This window comes from Elgaria multicarinata, chromosome 9, assembly GCF_023053635.1.
Source record: "Elgaria multicarinata webbii isolate HBS135686 ecotype San Diego chromosome 9, rElgMul1.1.pri, whole genome shotgun sequence".
Taxonomy (NCBI): domain Eukaryota; kingdom Metazoa; phylum Chordata; class Lepidosauria; order Squamata; family Anguidae; genus Elgaria; species Elgaria multicarinata.
Genome location: NC_086179.1, coordinates 55,349,391 through 55,373,867, shown reverse-complemented (window position 1 = coordinate 55,373,867; position 24,477 = coordinate 55,349,391). Strand labels below are relative to the sequence as shown.

The following is a 24,477-nucleotide window of genomic DNA, read 5'->3' as shown; positions in this document are numbered from 1 at the left end:
CCTACTGGGCTCTATTCCAATTCCTGCTTTCTTCTACCCAATCCTTCTACTCTGTGCCAGGACAAATGCACATATTTCTTATCTGAGGTTATTAGGAGAGTGCCTTATGAAACTCCAGAGTAAGACATCATATACTGCTTGTAACAGTGCAACTCTGGCTGTCTTCACATTAATTGTGCTATTTATTTATTTATTACATTTATTACATTTTTATACTGCCCAATAGCCGAAGCTATCGTTAAAGTAGATGAAAGCCTTTAAGGCCTACCGAAACATTTATTTTGATAGGCGTAAGAATGAATGTAAGTAAATTTTCAGACACCGAGATAAATTTAGGTTAGAGAATTAAAGTTTATTTCACACAATGGGCACAATTGAACTAGAGTTAAAAATGTTTAGGTCCTATTGTGTTCACTTGTAGATATGCAGTGTAATCCTATGCATGTCTACTTAGAAGTAAGGCACTCTGTTGAATGGAGATTACTCCCTAGTATGTGTTAGAATTGCAGCATTCAACACTTCCATTGAAATTAATAAATTCTACTCAATTACCCCCCCTCCGCCCAATGGTTTGTCAACAGAACAATTCCCCCTCTCCTCTAAAGCATTTTTTGGCGGTGTGAGAGAAGAACGAGAGGAAAATCCCATTATGTAAGTCCACTAGTGTGACACTGGATTTTGCTCAAAACAATCTACAAACACTTAATTCTGTCTGATTCATATCAATTATGTATCAGAAACCCCCAACTTCTAATCCTGTGAGGGAAAGAAACTTTATTCCCTTTCTCCACAAGATGCATAATTTTACAAATCTTCATTACTCATGTTTTCTTTTAAACTAAAAAAAAACCCCTAAACTTTGTAACCTTCCCTCATAGGGGAGCTGAGGAGCCACTTGATCATTTTGAATGCCCCTTTCCCCAACCTTTTCTAGTTCTGCAATTTTGTTCCTGAGATGCAGCAAGCAGATCTGCACATAGCACAAAATTTATTTATTTATTTATTACATTTTTATGCCGCCCAATAGCCGAAGCTCTCTGGGCATTGCAATGCAGCTAATTTTTATTTTTGACCAAAACCCTTTTTCTAAAATCAATAACGCACCCCCGCCTCAAAAGTGGCTAATGTCTTCCACTGAAATTCAACCCACTTCAGCTGGTATAACCTACCAGATAACTGAGAGGCACGAATCCATTTTATTATTTCGTGCAACCCGGTGTGAGCACGGGGAGGGGAACTAAGAGCCTTCTGCAGCCCACACCTATGCAGCTTTATACAAAATACATCTCGTTTCCGCACACAAGCACTCTTCACAAGCAGCAAAACACGTATCCCCTAACTCCCATAATGCACTGGGCATAACGCCCCCACGTCCCGTTCTAAGCTCCATTCTACAGCAAAACGCTGACCGAAGTGCATGCTGGGAGGAGAGAGGTCTTTCCCTTCAAACGAGGCTTCCTCCTCTCCAGCTTACCAACCGTCCCGCTCGCGCACGCTCTACGCCGCGTGCGTCTCGACGTCATGCGGGCCAAGTCCGCCCACGGCTTCGCGGGAGGCCAATCGGAGGCCGCGAACTAGCGACGTTGGCTCGGTCTTCGCGCGAGGGCCTCCTTGAACTTTGACCTTAGGGCCGAGCGCGAGGCATCAGAAGGTGGGATATTTGGTCCTCCATTCGTTTGAGCGAGAGAGAGAGGTCGTTCTCCCTCATATCTCCTCCTCTTCCCGCGCGAGTGTCAGTCGCTAGCGATGGTACTGACCTCCACACGGCGCGCGCGCTAATCCTCCCCTCACCGTGTTCCACCCCCGCCTCGGGGAAAGCTCCGCGCGGAACCGCCGCCGCCAAATAGGCGCCGCTGCGCTCGCTCGCCAGACAGCGCCCTCCCTTCCCTCTCCCCCACCCCCCCGCACACAGCACTGGGCGACGTGGAGCCGGCGAGACGCGGCCCTCACCGGGACCATCAACATGGCGAGTGCCTCGTACCACATCTCCAACCTGCTGGAGAAAATGACGTCGAGTGACAAGGACTTCAGGTAAGAGGCCGATGCCGGCCCTCTCAGGTCGCTTCTCCTTGCCCGCCTCTGGCCGAAGGGCCTTCTGCGTCTTCTCCCTCGCTCTGGTGCTTTTTGCCTCGCCTCAGGCAGGCTGGAGCCGCTTCGGTCCCCACCCAACCTGTCCTTCGGCCTGGGGTTCCCACCGTTCGGCAGGAGATGAGAGGCCTCACTCCTGGCTTTGTGTTCTGCTCTAACTCGGTAGAGCTGCGATTCTGGGCCAGGCCTTAGCTCTCCACTTGTTTTGAAAGTCTGTATCTTATTCTGAAAGTTGCTTGGAAGTTTGTCTTTCTCCCCACCCTGCTACATGCGATCTCTATTTCGCTTATACTTAAGTCATTTGCTGTGTAAGTCTCCTAATCAAGCCGTTTGGAACGTAATCCTATGCATGTTCATTTGAACGTACGAACCGGTGTGTTCAGTGGGGGGTTAGTCTCTAGTTAAAGATTGTAGCCAGATGACCTGCGGTTTTTTATTATTATTTTTAGGCGTCTTTGAGAGGACGTGAGACGTGAAATTCTACAACCTGTTTATAAATCGCGGAGAGTGGAGGTGTTATTATTTGAGGCCAATTCTGTATCTACTCTGCATCATTCCATTCATTCTTCTCTTGGGAGATCTTGCCCATGTACTACAGAATTTTTGTGTGGTACTAGATGTTATATTAAGTAGATACAGGGTTTTATTTGGATTTGTTGAAATCCTTGTATAGACATAGACTGTACATTGCCTTGGGTGTTTTAGTATTTCTCCCTAGAACCTACATCGGATATATGGCATGATTATGACAATAAATTAAATAGTTGTTTTATATTTGCCCAGAGTGTTGAAGTTCGGTGGCAGTCCAAAGCTGTTTTTTGGATAGAAGGTCTGATTAAACTCATTTGGACTGATTATTTAAGTTACCATGTATAGAAGCAGGTTGAAAATATATGTGAGGTATAAGAATTAGCATAACACAAAGCAGATTTACTTCCTCTATTTTAATGGTTTTTTATATGAGAATTCTATCCTCAACTTACATTACAGAGAATGAGAAATGCTGTAAATTTATAGGGTTCCCCCCTAATTTTCTTGAAATAAAGTATTTCTCTTAGTTCAACATCAAAAATCTAAACTAATCATGTAGTAAAAAAAATCTTTTCATTGGCATTTTATCCACAAAGTCCTAAATGGGCATTAAATTGAACCACAATGCAGACAACATAGTGGTTGATCCTTTGTAACACCGTTCAGTAGAATTAAGTCTTTTAATAAAGAAGACTTTAATATTGGCATTAACTTTTCCTTGATGTTTTCCGTTCACTCAAAGATGATTTCATGAAGATTATACGTAAAGTAAGGAACAATTCATACATAAAAACATTACTATAGAGAATGCACGTGGATGTAGGAAATAGAATGTCTTGATCATTACATGTGACAATATTACTTGTACATGCAAGCAAAAGTTAGTGGTACGTGCCTGCTGCATACTATTTCGTTCATGAATTATGGATTCAGTATGAGAATGCATTGTGTCTCAAAGTTTTAAGTATAATCATAGAGAATTCTCCCTTAATTAGCATGGTCAGTGAAGATCAGGGGAAAGTAGTGCTGAGGAGGAGCTGGAGTGAGGGAGCACTGAATTCTGTGGTCCAGCCCTGATCCCTTAACCAATGAAAATGTATTGGGAGCATTACCTCTGCACCAGCCCAGTAAACCCAGTTACATGTTAGATCTCCAAAGCATCTGGTATTTTATCCATCTGATTTGGGTCTACCTGCTCATGCAAATACATATAAACTAGTTGTAAACACTCCTTAAAAATGTCACTCTGTGGTCACTTGGCTTCCCATTATTAGCTCTTTCCTGAAAATGCAGCTTCCCTGTTTCTTATTTCATTGGTAGCCAGAGTATGTTTGTAATTAGATTGCAACTTAGAGTTTGAAGCCAATTTGTAAACTTTAGTTAATGAACACTATGGTTAGCTTCTACATTAATGTATAAGTTATCTTTGATTAGTCCAAAAAAAGAACAAGGCCATGAAAGAGAAGAGGTAATCTGCTTCTGATCTAATATTTATTTAAGTGTCACAGGAGTACTCCTTTAGTTAAGGTGAGTTGCAAAGAAAAAATATACACCTTATAAGCCCTAGCTAGTAACATGAACCTTGATATCTGTGATCTACCAAATGAGGTCTGTAATTGTTCAAACTTTCAGACTGATCTGATAAAAAGTGCCATAGATACAGCAAGTTAAATAGTGTGGGAAATTGACATGTTTACCTTTTTACTTTACTCCAAGCTGCTACATGGCATCTGTCATCTATCTATTCCAAATTTTGGTGAAAAAATACTGATTTACTTTATTCAGACTTGTCAGGGAGGCAATGCCTTTCATTTGTTTGCTGAAATTCTGAGCAAAAATTAAGTTTTTCCTGCCCTATTAAAATCTATGGCAGGAACTGCTGGCAAAGTTATGTTGTGCATGGTTGTTCATTCTGAAGCTAGAATGCTGCCAGTGCTTTCCCACCCTCCACCCCTCCCTACCCTGGTTGCAATCTGGATTAAGCTCTTCATGCCTCTAATTTACATTGCCAAAAAGGCATCCAATAATAATGTAAATTGCAGGTTTAGCCCCACCCCCTATTGTCTTGATCCATATTAGGTCCCATGCACTTAAGTTTGTGTAAAAAAGGATCAAAACTAGCTAGCCTTAACTTGGTCTTAAATTGGCATGATTTTAAATCATTGAATTTAATTTGTATCTTGCCTTTTCACCAAATGATGCTCAGGATAGCTAACAACAATAAATGCCCAATAAAATGCAATAAAATAGGAATAAAATATCAAATTTAAATATATCGCTAATACGGCGTGTGTGTGTATTATGTATATACATGTGTGCGTTAGCCAATATGACATCTAAACTAGTCTTTTGTGGGCTTTTTCCCTTCTCTTTTATCAGATTTTTTCTTCTTCCCTGCACTGTGCATGTAGTGAAGTGTGTGTGGGGGGGGGGGGGGGGAAGGTGATACCATTTCTCCCAACAGCTTGTGTTTCCCAGAATGAAATGTATAAGAAGCAAAGATTAAAGTTTATGACTTTGGCATTTGCTCAAACTGTACTTTTACTGCCCAGGGTCAGAAGATGTTAAGCAGTCTCTGTACCTGTTACTTCCATTTGTGATGCCATAGTTTGCTGACACTGGTTTAGTTGTAATAGGGTGGGGAAGCCATCTTTTTTCCCCATTGTCTAAAAATATGGAAGCTTTGAAGACATCAGATAAGTATGGTTTTCCAAAAATGCTTCACAACAGGCCAGGCCCAAGGCAGGTTGCTGCCTGAAGTGAGCACCCTCCCCCTCGATCTGCTTGGTGGCCCGCTAACTCAGCTGTCTGCGACTGCACATTTGCTTACTTGTATTTTTTGGCGCACATACATGTACCTGCCTCATTTCCTTTCCTGGAACTCTTTAAGTATTGCGAGACTTCTGGGAGGAGGCACGAGAAACTGTTGCACTTTGTCTTGGAAGTATTGTGGGACTTTGGCTAACCTCGCACAGGAATGCCCTGACTACTGCACAGGGGGGTGGGAGTGGGAGTGGGAGTAAGTGGCAGGCCTGTAGGTGGAACCAAGAAGCAGTTGGTGTGGCCCATAGGTGCGGGCAAACTGGCTGTCCAATCAGGTCGGGTGAGCAGGAGGCAAGTGGGCAGAAGGCATTTGAGTGAGAAGCTGCTTCTTGCTCCTGCCAGCCACCTGCATGGCTGGCTGGTCCAAGAAGTGGTGTGCCCTTTGGAGGGGGAGAGCAGCACAATTTGCTGTTCCTTCCATATTTTGCTGCCTGATGTGCCTGCATTAGGCTCCTTCATAGTAAGGCTAGCCCTGCTTCACAATAACAAAATATATTTTGAAAATGCAGGTTTTGGTCATAACCAGACGCGGTTCAATGTAAGCAAGTGTAAGGTGATGCACATTGCGGCAAAAAAACCCAGCTTCAAGTATAACCTAATGGAATCTGAGCTGGCGGTGACCGAACAAGAAAGAGATCTTGGGATTGTGGTGGACAGCTTGATGAAAATGTCCACCCAGTGTGCGACCAGTGTAAAGAAGACAAACTCCATGTTAGGCATTATAAGAAAAGGAATTGAGAATAAAATGGCCAGTATCATACTGTCCTTATATAAATCTATGGTGTGACCACACTTAGAATACTGTGTACAGTTCTGGTCACACCTAAAAAAGGATATTATAGATCTGAGAAAAATGCAGAAAAGGGCAACTAAAATGATTAAAGGGCTGGAGCATCTCCCTATGAGGGAAGGTTACATTAACTGGGATTGTTTAGTTTAGAAAAAAGAAGGCTAAGGGGAGATATGATAGAGGTGTACAAAATTATGCATGGTATGGAGAATGTGGATAGGGAGACATTTTTCTCCCTCTCTCAAAATACTAGAACCTGGGGTCTTCCCATGAAGCTGATTGGTGGGAGATCCTGGACAAATAAAAGGAAGTACTTCTTCACAAAGCGCATAGTTAAATTATGGAACTCACTACCACAGGATGTGGTGATGGCCACCAATTTGGATGGCTTTAAAAGAGGGTTGGATAAATTCCTGGAGGTGAAGGTTATCAATGGCTACTATCCCTGATGGTTGTGTGCTATCTCCAGTATTCGAGGCAGTAAGCCTGTGTGCACTAGTTGCTGTTGCACCATGTCCTGCTTGTTCATCCCTGGCTGATGGCTGGTTGGCCACTGTGTGAACAGAGTGCTGGACTTGATGGACTCATGGCACTTCTTCCGTTCTTAACTAATTATCGTGTTAGATGAAAAAATAAACTCCAACATTTTTTCAATAGTTTATAAATAATGTTAAAATCGTCATGAATGCAATAAAATGCAAAGAATTATATTATGCTAATCCTAGAGGTATTGATTTAAAATTTTAACAATATTTTTAAAAAAATGTTTTTATGCTCAGGCCTTAATGTGTGCAGGAAGACAAAGTAGTGGGTAATTGTTTGGAAGGGTACCACTATCTGTGGTAGTTTCTACAACTGCTCATTTATACCTGTGTAGTGCATATCCCTCACTGCTTTAGTCTCATTTGTGGATCTAAAATTGTCCTCAGAGTTGCTTAATCCAGATTAATTAACTCTTAAAATGAGAATGACCCTTTTGTATTTGGAGTTAGTGTGTTTGTGGCTGAGGATAGTGCTTCACATTCAGTTATGTATATTTATGGCTGAAATTGGGGTTCCAATCCCTGCTTGATACTGTGGGTTTAGCCTTGCAAGTTATCCGCTGCCCAAATAGTTGAGTGGCAAACTGTCTTCCTGCCTTCCACTGTTGCTATTATTTATATATTTAGCAGATTTATGTCCCACTTTTCGGCTAAAGTCCTCCAAGCTGATCACAATAGTAATACAAAGAAATGAATATATTAAATGTTAGACACTTAAAACTAAATTGAACCAGTTTATTTATTATTACATTTATATCCCACCTTCATTCCTCTTGCAAGAAACCCAAGGTGACCAACATGGTCTTCCTCCTCTCCATTTTTATCTTCAAAATAACCCTGTGAGGTAGGTTAGACTGAGTGTCAGTGGAGCTGTTTGCATGTAACGGCAAGAAATCATAGGTGAATTAATCCAAGATTTGCCAGTGCTTATGCCACACCCTTTTTGAATATTCAACTCCTGATTGGGTCGATCCAGGGTTGCTACATGATGTCTTATCATGGATTAGATAACCCACATTTAACTACTTATTGTAGTTTAACTGGGGTGATTGTTGGTAGTAAACGACAGTGTGGTGGGAGAGGGGATAATCCAATTGAAGCAGGGGTAGACATCTGATATTTTCTTTACCTGCCTCCCTTTCTCTTCTGGAATCTTTTTCATAGGTGTTATACTGCATTACCCAGGCCATAGGAAAATAGTCAAGGGGTATAGTAGCTGTTTTCCTTTAAGGATTAGGCAATCTCTCTTAAAAGAAGAAGCAAAAGCACACACTTTGGTCGGTAGCTGCCATAGCTATAGATGGGCAGGCAGGCTAGTGAGTGGAGAGGAAAATGAGAGATAAATATTGTGTAACATTTATTGACCATGGCTGGATTAATAAAACCATACAAAACAGTTATGATCTTTTGTGAAATAGGATTATATACCAAGATTCTAATATGATGGGGTTTTTTTTATTTATTAAATTGATAGCTTGCCTTTCTAACATAAAAAGTCTCATACGTACCATTCCCAGACACTGACCAGATACAGATTTGCTTAGTGTGTGCAAGGCTGCTATGTTATGTACTTCTGAACTATGTACTGGGACCTATAGATATTATCCTATAGCATAATGCTATAGGATATAATATAATAATCACATATGATAGCTCTTACAATTACATTGCTGGTATGGATATTGCAACAGTTGAACTTATCACAAGGTTTCTTTGTATCCTAATACTCAAAGGTAACATGTTATCAGTTATGGTATTTTGGGGGTGTAAATAAACTGCTTTTTTGCCATTAAGTGTAAATAGATTTGAAGATGAATAGGAGAAATTAATTACTTTTGATCGTTGCATGAAATAACATATCACAAACTGAATTCACCTTTTTTGCATAGGTTTATGGCAACAAATGACTTGATGACTGAACTACAGAAAGATTCTATCAAGTTAGATGATGACAGTGAAAGGAAGGTTGTGAAAATGATTTTGAAGCTGCTGGAAGATAAAAATGGCGAAGTGCAAAATTTAGCAGTGAAATGGTATGTATATGTTTTAATTTTTCATTCTTATACACTGATTTGATTATGTATTGAGAAAATAGGAGTTCCCTTGTCTGTCTAATTCAGCATTCTGTCTCCAAAAATAGCAAGTCTGATGCCCCCAAAAGAGTGCTAGCCTGACATGATGGAGATAGCTATCTTGTATTCCCAACTGAATCATTTTCATGTCATATGTGTGTGAAACGTTACCGTTTGTTCTGAATCACTGCTGGTCTTCTTTCAATGGATAATCTGTAGAGAGAGAGAAAATTCACTGTTCACTCTGTTAAGTCTTCCCTTATGTATATTCCAAGGGCTAGGAGAAGATACACAGGGATCTGTGTTTCACCCCTTCCCATCTGTTTGAAGACTTTAATTTATTCTTCTCTGATGTAAAGATGCAGTCATCTTGTGTAGTATTCAATGCCATCACTCCACTTAAGCCATTGACATAGCGCTAGTGTAAGGGACTTCTAGGGCAATGCCAGTAGCATATTCTGTGTTCGAGCATATTCTGGAGCAACATGTTTGCTGAGAAAACCTGTTCCGCCAGTGTGTGATGTTGGTGTTGCTCTGTAAGTGGTGTAAGTAGAGCGACAGTTTTGGATACTGTCTCTTGAAATCATCTAGAGAAAATAGTTTGTAACAGAATATTTTGGTTGTTTGGACACTTCATGAAACAAGAATGCTAAATACATATGACATGGCAGGAGTCTCACTACATTAATACTTGTATCCTGTAAGTCTGACATTAGTACTCAATTTTGAATTGTCCCAGGATTTTTAACAAACACAAATTAACTTCATTTAGATTAAAAACAAAGTATTAACAATTTTGAATATGAAGTCTTATATTTTCCTGAATGGACCTTACCATAGTTTGACCTGTCTGTGTGTTCTGTGCATATATATAGCAGTGGTGCACTAGTGAACAGTGGGTGCCCTAAGTTTTAAAGGATCTGTCTATCTTTGCCATAAACCGAGAAAGTGGGGCAGTTCACATGACATGACAGCCCAATATGGATTATTTAACAGCTAATTATTTAACTTGTGGTGAGGCTACAAGGACCGTGTGACTACCATTTTAAATATACAGGCCCCACTTGAGGGTTGTGTGGTATGAACCTGGTGAGCATGGGTAATGCTAGGGTTTAAACAACCCTTGTATAACCCATGGTCTGTTTTAAGGTTATGTGTGAGTTGTGTTGGCATGGTACAACAACCCCTGAGCAAGGGGTAGCATATGCAGTGTTGTGCTTGCAGGTGCTATGTCTCATCAAGTGTTAAATAACCCATGACAAGCCATGTTGTGAACCCAGACATGAGCAGTAATATTAGTTTAACACAGTCTTTGAAAATCATCTAATTTGTAAAAAAAACTTTCAAGTTTAATATTTTCCACTTTAGGAAACATCTTCCTTATAGACCTTTAGCTGTGGTTGCTCTGTCAAAAGTGGCAATTGCTAATATTAGAATAGGATGCTTATCTTGCCCTTTGTTCAGCTCCCCCATTTTTTTAATAGAATGAGATTATGTTTCTTAATAAATAGTTGAGAAATACCTTCAGGGGGTGCTTTCATGTAAGCTCACATGTCTATTAGATATCAGACTTGTCTTGCTACTGATTTACTATTGTCTCTTGGTAAGGTTTCTGTAGTTCACTTTGATGTTCCTATAATGATTTGTTTGTTGAACAAGCTAAAGCATAGTGAGTGTCTTGGTTGGATAACTCTGGGCTATCCAGATTTGAAGAACTTGTTTTTTGTTGGTTTTATTTATTTAGTACATTTACAGCCCGCCTTTATCCATCATGGAGCTTAAGGTGGTATACATGGAGTTCCCAGGTAGACTCCTATCCTTGTGCTCTCCAGACTCACTTAGTTTTAGCAAGGAAGCTGCATTATATGCCCTTAATTCAAGCCTTGGGACCCACACCCACACATGGGCCTGAGTGGCCATGGTTGAGGAAAGTTTGCCACATTTAAGTTTAAGTACTTAAAAGATATTTTGCCATATGCCATATCCCCATATAGCTTTATCCCTAGATATAAAGGCTGAGCAACACTAGGATTGCCTGTGGTCTCCCCCCCCCCCCCACACACACAGACACACCTGCACTGCCTCTATTTTTATTTTTAAAAAGGGGGAGAAAAATTCACACTCTGCTATTGCAATTCTGTGGCAAACCTCTATGGAGATGGACACATCTACCTTGTACTCCTGCCCTAGATATTTTTACCTGTGCTGCAGGCTGTTATTCTTAGAGACATATTGCCACTGATACTGCGAGTTAATATATAGCCATGATAATGATGATAATAATAATTTTTATTTATTACTCGCCTCTCCATTTTGATTGAGGCGGGGAACAACGGTAAATATAAAATACATAAAACTGAATTAAAACATAATATACATTGTTAAAAGGAATGCCTCCTCCCATATGTACCTGCCCGGACCTTAAGATCATCTACAGGGGCCCTTCTCTGTGAGCCCCTGCCAAAGGAAGTGAGGCAGGTGGCTACTAGGAGGAGGGCTTTCTGTGCTGTGGCACCCTGGTTGTGGAATGAGCTCCCCAGAGAGGTTCACCTGGCGCCTACACTGTACTCCTTTCGTCACCAGTTGAAGACCTTTTTATTTTCTCAGTATTTTAACACTTAATTTTAACTTAAATTTAAATTTTACTGTTTTAACTCTGTATTTTAATTTTATATCAATTTTGCTGCGTGGTTTTTTATTCTGGTTGTGCTTTTTATATTGTATTTTGTATTTGTGCTTTTAACCTGTTGGTTGTCTTACTATGGTTTTAATTTTTGTGAACCACCCAGAGAGCTTCGGCTATTGGGCGGTATAGAAATGTAATAATAAATAAATAAATAAATAAATTAAAACATCCTAAAAACATCTTAATGATGACTAGCCACTGATAGCCTTATCCTAAGGAATTTGTCTAATTCCCTTTTAAAGCTGTCCAAGTTGATGGCCATCACTACCTCTTATGTTAGCGAATTCCATAGTTCAACTCTGTGGTGTGTGAAAATCTTTCTTTTTATCTGTTCTGAAGCTCCCACCACCTAGCCTCATTGAATGACTCTGGATTGTAGTATGTTTTTCTTCACACTATGCATTATTTTGTATACCTTTATCATGTCCCCCCTTAACTTTTTTCTATACCAAACTGTCCCAAACATTGTAACCTTTCCTCATGAGCGAGTAGCTCCAGCCACTTGATTATTTTGCTTACGCTTCTCTGCAGCTTTGCAAACTCTACAATACCCCTTTTCAGGTGAATTGACCAGAACTGTACAAAGTAGGGCTATAGCCACAGAACTTATTTACATGAGTAACACTAAGTCTCTGTTTACAAACTTTTCATTTTCCCCTTCTAAAATAGGGAAGTGATGCAAAATAACTTCAGTTTGATCATGTTCTAGGAACCTTTACCCATTAGTCATACTGACTGCTTCAGAAATATTAGAAGGGCTGATGGTGGAACAGCCTGTTTCTCCAGCAGATGTAGTCTGTGTTGTAGTAAGTGACAGCTGCTAAATTGATAATTGGAAGATTAGTGAACAGCTCTGATAATAAATTCTCCTTTCTGATTTATGTTTTCATTAGACTTTTAAAAGCCCTATTTAGATCAAGTACTTCTACAGGTCAGTGCCACTTTCCTGGCTTCTCTCTGAATTCTCCACAAGGTCATTAGAACAAATATTTCTCAGCTGAACCTTATATTAATTTCTCAGGCAAATCCAAAGACTTTGTGTGTGAATGCAGTTGAGATACACTATCGAGATACAGATAAATAATGAACTGGTTCGCATGTAACAGCAACCCACTGGTTATACAAACCATGGATTTTGCACAAGTGGGAGAGAGCGAGTGCACTGCCCTCTGAGCGCCTGCCACTTGCCTTTTTACTCAGCAACCTATGATCTGCTGCTTTGTAGGTTGTTTGAAAGTGACATTTCAACCTGGTCTGATGTGTTGTTTAGCACCTTGGTTTGATGTGGGGTTAATCATTGGGTTGTTTAACTGTTAAACAACCCAGTATGTGAGATTTGAACGTCACACTGAACTACCTATGAAGATGCAGACCATAGGTTGTTGAATAAAAGTGGAAGTGGTGTGCCCGCTCATCCCCGACAGCCCATTTATCCGATGAGCTGTCATTGTGTAAACACGCCTATTGTGTATATTCTTGGGTAATATGTGTATATAGTTAGAATAATTGAATTTATGAAGTTACCTAATTCTGAGTCAGTCAGATTGTCTAATCTAATATTTATTTATTTATTTATTTATTGCATTTCTATACCTCCCAGTAGTCGAAGCTCTAATATTGTTTGGTCTAACTGCTAGAGGCTCTCTCACAGAGATATTTCCCAGACCTACTACCCTGTCCTTTAACTAGAAATGCTAGGTATTAAAGAATGTGCTCTATCTGCCACTGAGCTACAGTCTCTTTATTTATTCTGGAATGTACACTGTGGCATAGCAGCAGGGTGTGTGAAAATAGTCTTTGCTGTATGATAGTTTATAGTGTACGTACTTGAGTTTAAAAGATTTGCATTTAATACATTAGCCTTTCTCTGTCATACAATGTTATGATCTATTGTAAATTATAACAAAGAGTGAAAGCTTAAGTAGTCCATCTCCCCACCCCACTCATAGCTAACTTAATAGCCTTTAAAGTTAATCAGATTCCCCCCTTGAAATTCTTAATTTTAAATCTTCAAAAATCCATTTAATAGAGGAGCCACAGAACAATTGAACGCTGTCTTGCATTTTGGAGGATTTCTTGTCTTACCGCTTTATAGATCAAACATCTGTTTTATGAGTGGGGAGGGAATCTCTATTTTGAGGCATTTATTGTGCTCGCTGCAGAATACTCTTATTAATGATCTGTTAAATCAGCCTGTAGCATTTTCTGAGTAGCAACAGCTGCAAAATGCAACTAAATTGCATCATTTATGGCTGCTAAGGAAAATCTGCATGATGTGGACAGTAAACATACACAGAAATGATCCAGAATGGAATAAAAAAAGCAAACATGTTCTTTTTCTCTCTTACTGACAAAAAGCTATGCTGATAGCTAAGTTGCATGTACATTAGTTACATTTGAACATATTTCTTCCAGCTGTAGTAAATTGAAACATTATGGGATATAAGCTTTTCTTAGTAAACTTCATCTGCAGTGAAAGAGATCCCTGACAGTTTTAGCCATGTGTTCTTGATTGTGAATTAGATTTTTTACTGTTGACAGAAAAGTTTTTTGAATGTGTATATGGCTGCATGTCTTTGAAATGGTCAATTTTGCCCAACAAACAATATGTATAAGTAACTAAATTAACATAATTGTCATGAAAAACAATATACCAGATTCCAAAACAGATTTAAATGAATATAAACAATCCTATGATTGATTGAATTGTAGTCCTAAATTTATTTGTAAATACAGATGACTGAACTTTTTAGTGTTTCAGATGAAATTGAATTGGTTTTTAAACTTAAGTGAATATTATTTGGGTTTTATTACAGCCTCGGTCCCCTGGTGAGTAAAGTGAAAGAATACCAAGTGGAGACAATTGTAGATACCCTCTGTACTAACATGCTTTCTGATAAAGAGCAGCTACGTGATATTTCAAGCATTGGCCTTAAAACAGTCATTGGAGAACTTCCTCCTGCTTCCAGTGGTAACTCTTATTATTTATTCTCTGTATTCAGTTACTAATTTTTCTGTTTGATTTTAGTTAATGAGCTTGGGTTCAGATAAAGTTCTAGCTAACACTGGAATTTATTTTGCTTGAAGATAAATTGTATATTTTTTTTTTGCTATCAGGTCATTCAAAATTATTTGGTTGTGGAGGGATGACAATCCTTGCTGTTAAGTATCCTTATTCTGTTGTTCTAATTTCTAGCTGGGCTATTTGAAGAGAGGAAGCAAGAAGAGTACAAGAACTAAAGCTGGGGGACATACTGGCCCTTGGTTAAAATTCTGTGTATGGTATTGTGTTGCACAGCATGGCCCAGGATTTATGCTGGAAGTGTGTAGACTGTGCCTAACATTGTAAGGCTGATTATTTATCCCAATAAACTTTGCCTGCATTCTGTGGCATGGTTGTCACTTGGTAGGGGTGTCACCAACCAACAAAATTTGCTTTAGACCCTGATTTGGTGATTTGGAAAACAGCTTATTTCGGCTCTGATCTGAATCTAAATTAAGATTTGGAAATTCAAATCTTCATGCCTCCCATTAAGTAGCATACAAAATCAACAGACATGTCCCCCTTCACTCCCCTCTCCCCATGGTATTTTGGCAATTGGAATGAAAATGACACATAGAGGTGCCTGTCGGCCAGAAACCTCCAAACTATCAGAAGGATCAGTGCGGGGGCTAGGTAGAGATGATGAATGATTAAGATTTTTTGTTTTGTTTTCTGCTCAGTTGGCACCAAAGTCACAAAAAGTGCAATATGACAGGGCTGCTGATGGATGTGGAGCATACAGTGGCAGAGGTAGAAGAACGTGAACATCTAGCATTTTCCAATGGTATACCCTCCTGGGTTCCACAGACTCCACCAAACCTCTTTTAATACTCCTGCTTCTGGGAAGAAGAATTAGCAAGGAGCAATGAACACTGGATCAGTCCTATAATAGATTACTACAACATTATCCTTCCAAAGCACTGTGATTAGAAAGCGCTAGTAAAAACATTCACTTTGATTGCCACTCAATAACTACAGCCCCTCTCCTCACACTGGCTTTTTCATTCTATCTGGTGTGGGCAACTTTGGGCAATCTAGGGGCAAATATTCAGCCCTGAGACACTCCTGGGAACAGCACTTCTGCTGCTGCACCACCCTCAGTGGCAAAAAAACATTAGCAGTTTGTCACTGAAATTCAGCAGCAAGCCACTACAGTGTCCCAAAAGGATCACATTGATCTTGAAAACAAGCTAAATTTAGCATTTTTTAAGTCTCCATAGCATTTTGATCCTGAATTTCAGTGGCAAACTGGTGATTTTTTTTTTTTTTGCTACTACACTGTCAAATTTCAACAGTGTGGGAATGGCAGCTGGGGTGGTGGCTGCACTAAAGGCCATGGCTGCCAGACCCCTTGTTGCCCAACCCTGCCTTTATATGGAGATCTTTGGGAGAAATGTATAAATTATTGGAGACATGCTGTCTATGTCCCTCAGAACCCAAAACTTCAGGAGTGCTCAGATTGGGGAGCCCCACTTCAATAGGGACATCTTTCAAGTCTGTCCAAATAATCCTGAACCAGTTCAAGTTTTGGCTGAATCCAAACCACACCCCTGTCATTTGCACTATGTAACATTTGAAGTTTCAGAAGGGGAGCAGTCTACAGTAATTGAATGGACCTGTTGTGCCTTGGGCCAGCGACTTTGTACATCTCACTCCGATAGACAGATTTTTGATAATTGAGGGCTATGTAACCCTTTGTTATTATTATTATTATTATTATTATTATTTATTTATATAGCACCATCAATGTACATGGTGCTGTACAGATAACACAGTACATAGCAAGACCCTGCCGCATAGGCTTACAATCTAATAGGTTGTAGTTAACAATAAAGAGGGAAGGAGAATGCAAACAGGCACAGGGAAGTGTAAACAGGCACCGGGTAGGGTAAAGCTAATAGTATAGAGTCAGAACAAACTCAGTATTTGAAGGCTATAGGGAAAAGAAAAGTTTTTAGCTGAGTTTTAAAAGCAGTGATTGAGTTTGTAGTTCTCAAGTGTTCTGGAAGAGCGTTCCAGGCGTAAGGGGCAGCAGAAGAAAAAGGACGAAGCCGAGTAAGGGAAGTGGAGGTCCTTGGGCAGGCGAGAAGCATGGCATCAGAGGAGCGGAGAGCCCGAGCGGGGCGATAGTGTGAGATGAGAGAGGAGAGATAGGGAGGAGCTAGACCGTGAAGAGCCTTGAAGGTCAGCAGGAGAAGTTTATATTGGATTCTGGAGTGAATTGGAAGCCAATGAAGAGATTTCAGAAGTGGAGTGACATGGTCAGAGCGGCGGGCCAGGAAGATGATCTTAGCGGCAGAGTGGTGGACAGAGACCAGCGGACTGATGTGAGACGAAGGAAGGCCAGAGAGAAGAAGGTTGCAGTAGTCCAGCCGAGAGATAACCAGTGCGTGAACGAGAGTCTTGGCAGAAGAGACAGACAAAAATGGTCGAATCCTGGCAATATTATATAGGAAGAAACGACAGGATTTAGCTACAGCCTCGATGTGAGGAGTAAAGGAGAGCGAGGAGTCAAATATAAAGCCAAGACTACGAGCTTCCTTGACCGGAGTAAGCGTGACATCGTTGACAGTAAGAGAGAATGAGAGGTGAGGAGAAGGTTTAGGAGGAAAAACAAGCAATTCAGTCTTTGCCATGTTAAGTTTCAAACGACGATGAAGCAGCCAGGCTGAGATATCTGAAAGACATGCTGAGATACGATCGTGAACATCTGGAGAAAGTTCCGGAGATGAAAGATATAATTGTGTATCATCGGCATACAGGTGATATTGGAGGCCGTGAGATTGAATAAGCTTGCCCAAGGGCAGCATGTATAGAGCCAAGCACCGAGCCTTGCGGAACCCCAACTGAAAGGGGAAAAGAGGAGGACGAGCTGCCGTTAGCCGACACGCTGAAAGAGCGACCCTCTAGATAGGAGGCGAACCAGTTATAGACAGAGCCACAGAGTCCAAGGTCATGGAGGGAATCTAAGAGAAGATCGTGATCAACCGTGTCAAAGGCTGCGGTTAGATCAAGGAGAATAAGAATGGAATAATGGCCTTTAGACTTGGCAGTAAGGAGATCATTGGTGATCTTGGTAAGGGCTGTTTCAGTGGAATGCAAAGGACGGAAGCCAGATTGAAAGGGATCCAGAGCAGAGTTATTAGAGAGAAAGTCAAGACAACGAGAGTAGACCAGACGTTCCAGGATCTTTGAGACAAAGGGCAGGAGGGAGACAGGTCGGTAGTTAGACAGTGATAGTCGATCAAGAGTGGGTTTTTTGAGAATGGGAGAGACTGTAGCATGTTTAAAAGCAGAAGGAAATGAATTCTTAGCAGCTTTGTCTCATCTTGCTCCCAATCCATTGCTTACCTGCTCTGTTAATACTAGCTATTAAGTTGAACATTAATGATACCATTCTCTTTCTCAAAATTAAGATGCACAGATTTTGAATGCAATTCACTTTTGTTGAGGTTAATGGTGAAGCTACTGATTTGAATGGAGCTGTACATGAATGGCCATTTCAGTGTGTGTGTGTGTGTGTGTGTGTGTGTATAAATTACAATCTTGTTTTAATGACAAATTACATGTGACAGTACTTAGAAAAGTGAAGTTAATAGATATCTTGAATCCAAAACTGGAAAAAATCATTTCTGACCTGATTTTATTTTTAATAGCATTCTGTTTGGGATCTTGAGCTTGCTTGCCAAATAGTCAGAGAACACTGAATATTGCAAAAGAATGATTGCTTCTGAGTTTCTGTGTAATTTGTGGGGCCAGTGAAGGAAACACACACACTGCGCATGATATGGTTAGGTTAATGTATACATTTCAAATTTACAAATAAAAAGCCTGAGAGAGTCTTTAAGTTTGACATGCAGAAAATCATAATCATTCTCTCAATTTCTAATTTTGGAAAAATGTACTGCTATTTATGTAATCAAAATGGCACCTCCAACATATAAGGATAAGGAGGCTGGGGATGGGCAGGGAAACAATTTTTTGCAGAAACTTTTTTAAAAGTCTTTAGGAAAAAAAATGAGGGGAATTAAAAAAAAAACAGTCTGATGAAGATTGAACATGCACAGTTGAGACAAAATGTTGACTGGGGAGGTGGGGGGATACTTGACAAACCAAAAGAGAAGGGGAATGGAATATCCTGAAGAGAAACACTCTACATTGTAAAACAGTAGTAGAGAAAGTTTTCTCCAGATTGGTCCTGCTTTACCAGCTTGATATTCTAATTTGCTACTTCTAAATGACCTTTAAAGAAATTTGAGCTATGATGAGGAATTTGGGGAGACTTTTATCCATGTATTGCATTTATTGAATGTGCATGTGTTTTGGGGTTTTTTTTTTGGCATGTTATCAGCCTGCAGGGTTTTTTGTGTGTGAGTTAACAGCTTACAAATTGTTAGACAATTATCAGAATAACTTGTTACATAATTGATTCTAATCTGCCACAAAATAAGCCACATTTGTTTGGGAAACTGCCCAAGAAAATGCTAATGATTATAGTTGTTTCAGCTTTGGTGAAATTGGATATGTATGCTGACAAATTGTTACATTTTTGTCATATTTCTAGGTTCTGCATTAGCAGCTAATGTTTGTAAAAAGATCACCGGGCGTCTTACGAGTGCTATCGCCAAGCAAGAGGATGTGTCTGTTCAGTTAGAGGCCTTGGATATCATGGCTGATATGCTGAGCAGGTACACATGCATATTAAAGATGTTGGGAGACAACAATTGTGCTGCCTTCTTAGACAAAGTCTTCTCAAGATGACATACAACAATTTTAATGACAAAATTACTGTGGCATTAAGACTTCTCAAAATTAGAAAAATAAAAAATAACATTTTAGAATTTAACACAGCCTGCCTAAAATTATTACCAGCAATACATCTGCAGCTATTTAATTTATTTAAGCTTCGTGTAATCTTTGTAAGTAACTTTTGTGAGTAATGCTTGTAATGCAATACAAATGTATGGAAGTTCTTTATTGAAGAGACTATTAATGAAACTGAATTAGTGCAGAATTGTTAAGCATAACAAATCTAATGTTGAAAGCTAAATTTGTATTAGTTATTGCTTTCATTTGCAATAATTGAGAGTTTGTGTGTATTTGTTAAATAGAGCAAAGGAGCTTAAGCATTAGTTGGTGAAAACCTTGACAGTTTAAACCTGTTACAGAAATGCCTGAGAACATGATCTGTTATATTTACTGTCTTCTCTAAATTATTTTTTGTCTGTTTTAAGGCAAGGAGGACTGCTCGTTAACTTCCATCCCTCTATTCTGACTTGTCTGCTTCCTCAGTTGACTAGTCCAAGACTTGCTGTGAGAAAAAGAACCATCATTGCTCTTGGTCATCTTGTTATGAGTTGTGGCAACATAGTGTTTGTTGACCTCATTGAGCATCTGTTGACAGAGCTTTCTAAAAACGATTCCATGTCAACAACTAGAACCTATATACAATGTATTGCTGCCATCAGTAGGCAAGCAGGTCATAGAATAGGTAAATAAATTTACATGTTATTGTGAAATTTTGCTATTTTTCGTGTGGAGGGTTGCTAAATGTTTCATATGAATGACTATTTCTGTTTTCTGCCGTCAGGTGAATACCTTGAGAAAATTATCCCTTTGGTAGTAAAATTTTGTAATGTAGATGATGATGAACTTCGAGAATATTGCATTCAAGCATTTGAATCTTTTGTTAGGAGGTAAGGTGTAATAGGTGCACTTGTTTTTCCTGGTTAACTTTACAGTATGAAAGGAACTGACAGTGAGTTTAGAAGAGGTTAGAGTAAAGCAGAAAAAATAGAGCTTTTCCTTGGTGGAATTGCATAGTGTTTTGAATGTTCGATATCATCTTGTATTGATAGTGGTAACTTCAATACAGCTATCTTTTAGTCATCTATAGGAAAGCATCTCCTTACGATAAATAATTTTGATCGTTTAGTTTCTTAAAAGTCCCTGTTTAAACAGCTGTTTCATAGGGTATATGCATATAGCTAAATTGGTCCCTGAGATATGCCATTACTCAAAAAGAACATTTCCCCAAAGGACCTGTTGCAGTGGAAATGTGCAGAAACTGATGCAGTGCAGATGTGGATGCATCTGTACAAGAATTATGTACCTTCTAAATATGTCTCCTACATAATATTGTATGAGAATTCCTGTATAATCAGATCTATGCCTTGCCCTCTTCCACCCACCCCTTGGCGGCTTTTGTTGCTTTGTAACAGAGTGGGATGGCCATCTGCCCCTTCCATGATTCCAGCTCTTTCCAGGTTGGAAATGCCAGCCATCCCTTCTTTCCTGTTATACAGACCACCCAGCAAGAAATTAAGCTGCTTTAGAGAAGAGGTGGGAAACTACTAGCCTGTGAGGGCCTGTGGAACCTTCCCAACCAGCCTGTACTGTTTCCTCTGTCCCACTTACAAAGTTGCTGAGGTTTTTAAAACCTTTTTTTTAATGCCGGGAGTGGGGGTGGGCTCATGTGACTGCTCAGAAGAATCGTGGCAGTTTGGAAGCCTCTATCGGAGAGTCTCACACTTCTGTTTTCTCTCGTCAGCTGAGCAGTCTTTGTAGAGCCTTTTCCCACTTTTGGCAAGCAAATATTTAGCATTTTGGTGAAAGCCAGCCAGCTGCTGGAGAGAGGGTAACCCTGTAGACATTTCCTTAAAGGGCAACGCTAATGCTGGAAGGAGTTTATGATTTTCAGGAAGGAACAAAATGATTTGAGATTATCTCGGTGTGGGGTGTTAATTTGGGGGAGGGGTAAATAAATTAATTGAAGCCACAGATTCTTGGATGATTTAGTGTATGTGTGGTGTGTGTATATGAGAGAGGGCGAGGGAGGAGATGGATGGGGTATCTGTGTGTGTGCATTTTTGTGTATGGATGGATGGATGGACGCCCCACTCATTCTCGTTGCCAGCCCTGCCTACTGCGGTATGTGGTCCACATGGGAAAGAAAAGTTTCCCCATCCCAGCCCTAGAGGGCTCTGAGAAGTGGCACCTTGTGACTCGGTTTTGCTTAAGACTTTTCTTGTAAAATCAGTACATGAGAAAATTGTTCGCTGTTTCCAAGTTGGCAGACACCTTTCCTATTAGAGGTTCCTGCTCTCTTACTTCATTCTGAAGGGCTGGGATCCCACTAATCATGCCTTTTAGGGGAAGGAGAGAGCTTTGTCTCCCAAGCAGTTTGGGTGGGAAGAGCTTCAGCATCTCGGGACAGTATGAAGAGCAGCAATAGATAATGTTATTGAGAGGTGTAAGGAAGTCAGAACTATGTGTAAATGGCTTTTAATGTTTCCTGGAGTGCACTGGTTATAACCATGAGCTATTTGCATAGTTTTTATTCTATTTGCATATGGTATGCCAATTAAATCATGTAGCAATACTGTTTGATGGTTATTCTTCAATAGTTACCTAATTAGTGTTACGCTTATAATGCAGATGTCCTAAAGAAGTTTATCCTCACGTAACTACCATTATAAACATTTGTCTTAAGTACCTTACATATGATCCCAATTACAATTATGATGACGAAGATGAAGATGAGAATGCTATGGATGCTGATGGTGGAGATGATGATGATCAAGGTAACTTGTGCTGGGAATGGAATATTCAAGCTGCTAAATGTAAGGCATACAAATCACATATTAGTGTAATATTCTAAATAAATGTCTTCTCAAAATAATGACTGGGTTTTGTTAGGAAGAGCCACACTTTGGAAAACCAAAACCAAAATTTATAAAATGCAAACTAGCAATCACAGCCAGTAGGGGGTGATGTGAAACCTACAGTGAAGTGGTGTGAAATTTACAATGTAGTAGTGCTTTCTTGTAAAGTCTATTCATTTCAATGAACTTTGCATGAGAGTAGTACTTGCTAAACTATATCACTAAATACACATTTGTTGTTGAATTAATTGGTATTGGTGGTATTGTATGCTTTCTTTTATAGCTGGTCATCAAATGTTAAATATCCAAATACTTAAATACAAGACAATGTATAGGCTGTGAGCTTTAGTTGTGATTATATATGTCATGGTATCCTTCTATTATTTTCAAGGGAGTGATGATGAATATAGTGATGATGATGACATGAGCTGGAAAGTTAGACGTGCAGCTGCGAAATGTTTGGATGCTGTAGTCAGTACACGGCATGAAATGCTACCAGAGTTCTACAAGACGGTGTCTCCTGCTTTAATTGCTAGATTCAAGGAACGAGAGGAGAATGTAAAAGCAGATGTTTTTCATGCATACCTCTCTCTTTTAAAACAAACTCGACCTGTGCAGAGTTGGCTTTGTGATCCTGATGCAATGGAACAAGGAGAGACACCTTTAACAATGCTTCAGAGTCAGGTTAGTGGATAAAATGTCAACATTTTGTAGCACAAAAGGTCATATCTGCTTGATTGAAAATGAAAAATAGAAACAAAATAATTTCCACCATTTTCTCAAAATAGTTCACAAGTTTTATTCCTAACTATGTTACATGTCTTATGTCAGACACTGATATAAATGACTTCTAGTATGGAACTTGAATTTTGCAGCCCTGATAATTAGGAGCATTTGGCTTGTAGAGGCCTAAAATGTTTTCTGAAATGTTTCCTATCTGTTGTTGGACTTTTCTGCAGTAAAGTGCAGAAAGCCTGCTGGTGTGTGAATGTGGGAATACAATTCTGGACTAGATAGGCCTCCAGCAGGGCTCTTCTTATGCCGTTATGTCTGAGGTCAGATATATACCGTATTTCTTTGATTCTAAGGCACACTTTTTTCCCCATATAAACATCTCTAAAAATGGGGTGCATCTTAGAATCGCGGGTGCATTTATTATTTCTTAGAATCAAAGCTTTTTTTCTGTTTGTGGTACTGAAATTAGTGTGTGTCTTACAATTGATGGAGTTTTAGAATCGAAGAAATACGGTACTTAAGAACCATCCATATTGTAGCTTGTTTATGTAAAGCACTAACTGCTGAACTATGTAATGTGTACATAATAATTACAGGTTCCCAACATTGTTAAAGCCTTGCATAAACAGATGAAGGAAAAAAGTGTGAAGACTCGTCAGTGTTGTTTTAACATGCTGACCGAGTTGGTCAATGTGTTACCTGGTGCTCTCACACAGCACGTTCCTGTACTTGTCCCAGGTATGAAATACGTATCTTAAACTTTGATTTACTATTCTAAAGTTTGTGAGTCTTTAATTTTGACATCTGTCAGTGTTTTCAGGAATGCTTATGTGTTTTTGCTTAGTTGTTTGACATTATTAGCATTTTGCTTCTCAGGCAGTATTGTGTGTTGTTCATTAGCCGTTTTAGAGCTTTATATGTAGATTTGCTTGCTTCTCCTGGAATGTTTTATTTGACCTTTGCAACTATTTAATTGCCCACAGGAAGACATTCAAGGAGAAGAGATGCAATTAATTGGTACTTCCCTAATTGGTGGTGATATAGCTAAAAGAGAGTGCTCTCATGCCTGGTTTTACAAAGAACCTTTGTAGATGTAATGCATACAGCGTCAAGGTTTTAAAATGTGTGAGAGATGGTAATAATGGACAATATAACCTGGGTCATGGAAGGGGTCATGCAAATAAATTTGTTTACTGTAAGACTGCAGAGCTCTGTTGTCTTTTGAGATGATGTTCAGATCTCTGGCATTTCTCATTTGTTGGATATTGACACTGAACAGTTTTTAATATCTGTTTTATAAAAAGTTGGAGGGCGTAAATTGAGGTAGTGACTTGTGAGAGTAAAAAAAAGAATGAGAAACAAGTGAGTAACACAAGAAATGATGAGTGAAGTAAAGTTTAATGCATGGAAAAGAATGGGCAGGAGAAGGTGGAGAGGACAGGTTTGTACATATAAGATTGACTTGTTTTTATTGTTCTCTGCCCCACACTGAATTCAAATAGC

The 24,477-nt window shown here is 39.6% G+C and overlaps 1 protein-coding gene across 1 annotated transcript in view; it reads left to right on the top strand.

Annotated features, from left to right (window-relative positions):
- The first annotated feature begins 1,880 nt into the window (after nucleotides 1–1,880).
- Nucleotides 1,881–24,477, top strand: part of CAND1 (cullin associated and neddylation dissociated 1) — a 36,008-nt gene continuing 13,411 nt past the window's right edge. The window contains exons 1-9 of the mRNA XM_063133910.1: nucleotides 1,881–2,031; nucleotides 8,664–8,807; nucleotides 14,349–14,503; nucleotides 19,140–19,263; nucleotides 19,810–20,066; nucleotides 20,166–20,271; nucleotides 22,013–22,158; nucleotides 22,631–22,923; nucleotides 23,571–23,712. Coding sequence (XP_062989980.1) covers nucleotides 1,964–2,031; nucleotides 8,664–8,807; nucleotides 14,349–14,503; nucleotides 19,140–19,263; nucleotides 19,810–20,066; nucleotides 20,166–20,271; nucleotides 22,013–22,158; nucleotides 22,631–22,923; nucleotides 23,571–23,712 — 1,435 coding nt within the window. The 5' untranslated portion in view covers nucleotides 1,881–1,963. The remainder of the gene's footprint in view (nucleotides 2,032–8,663; nucleotides 8,808–14,348; nucleotides 14,504–19,139; nucleotides 19,264–19,809; nucleotides 20,067–20,165; nucleotides 20,272–22,012; nucleotides 22,159–22,630; nucleotides 22,924–23,570; nucleotides 23,713–24,477) is intronic.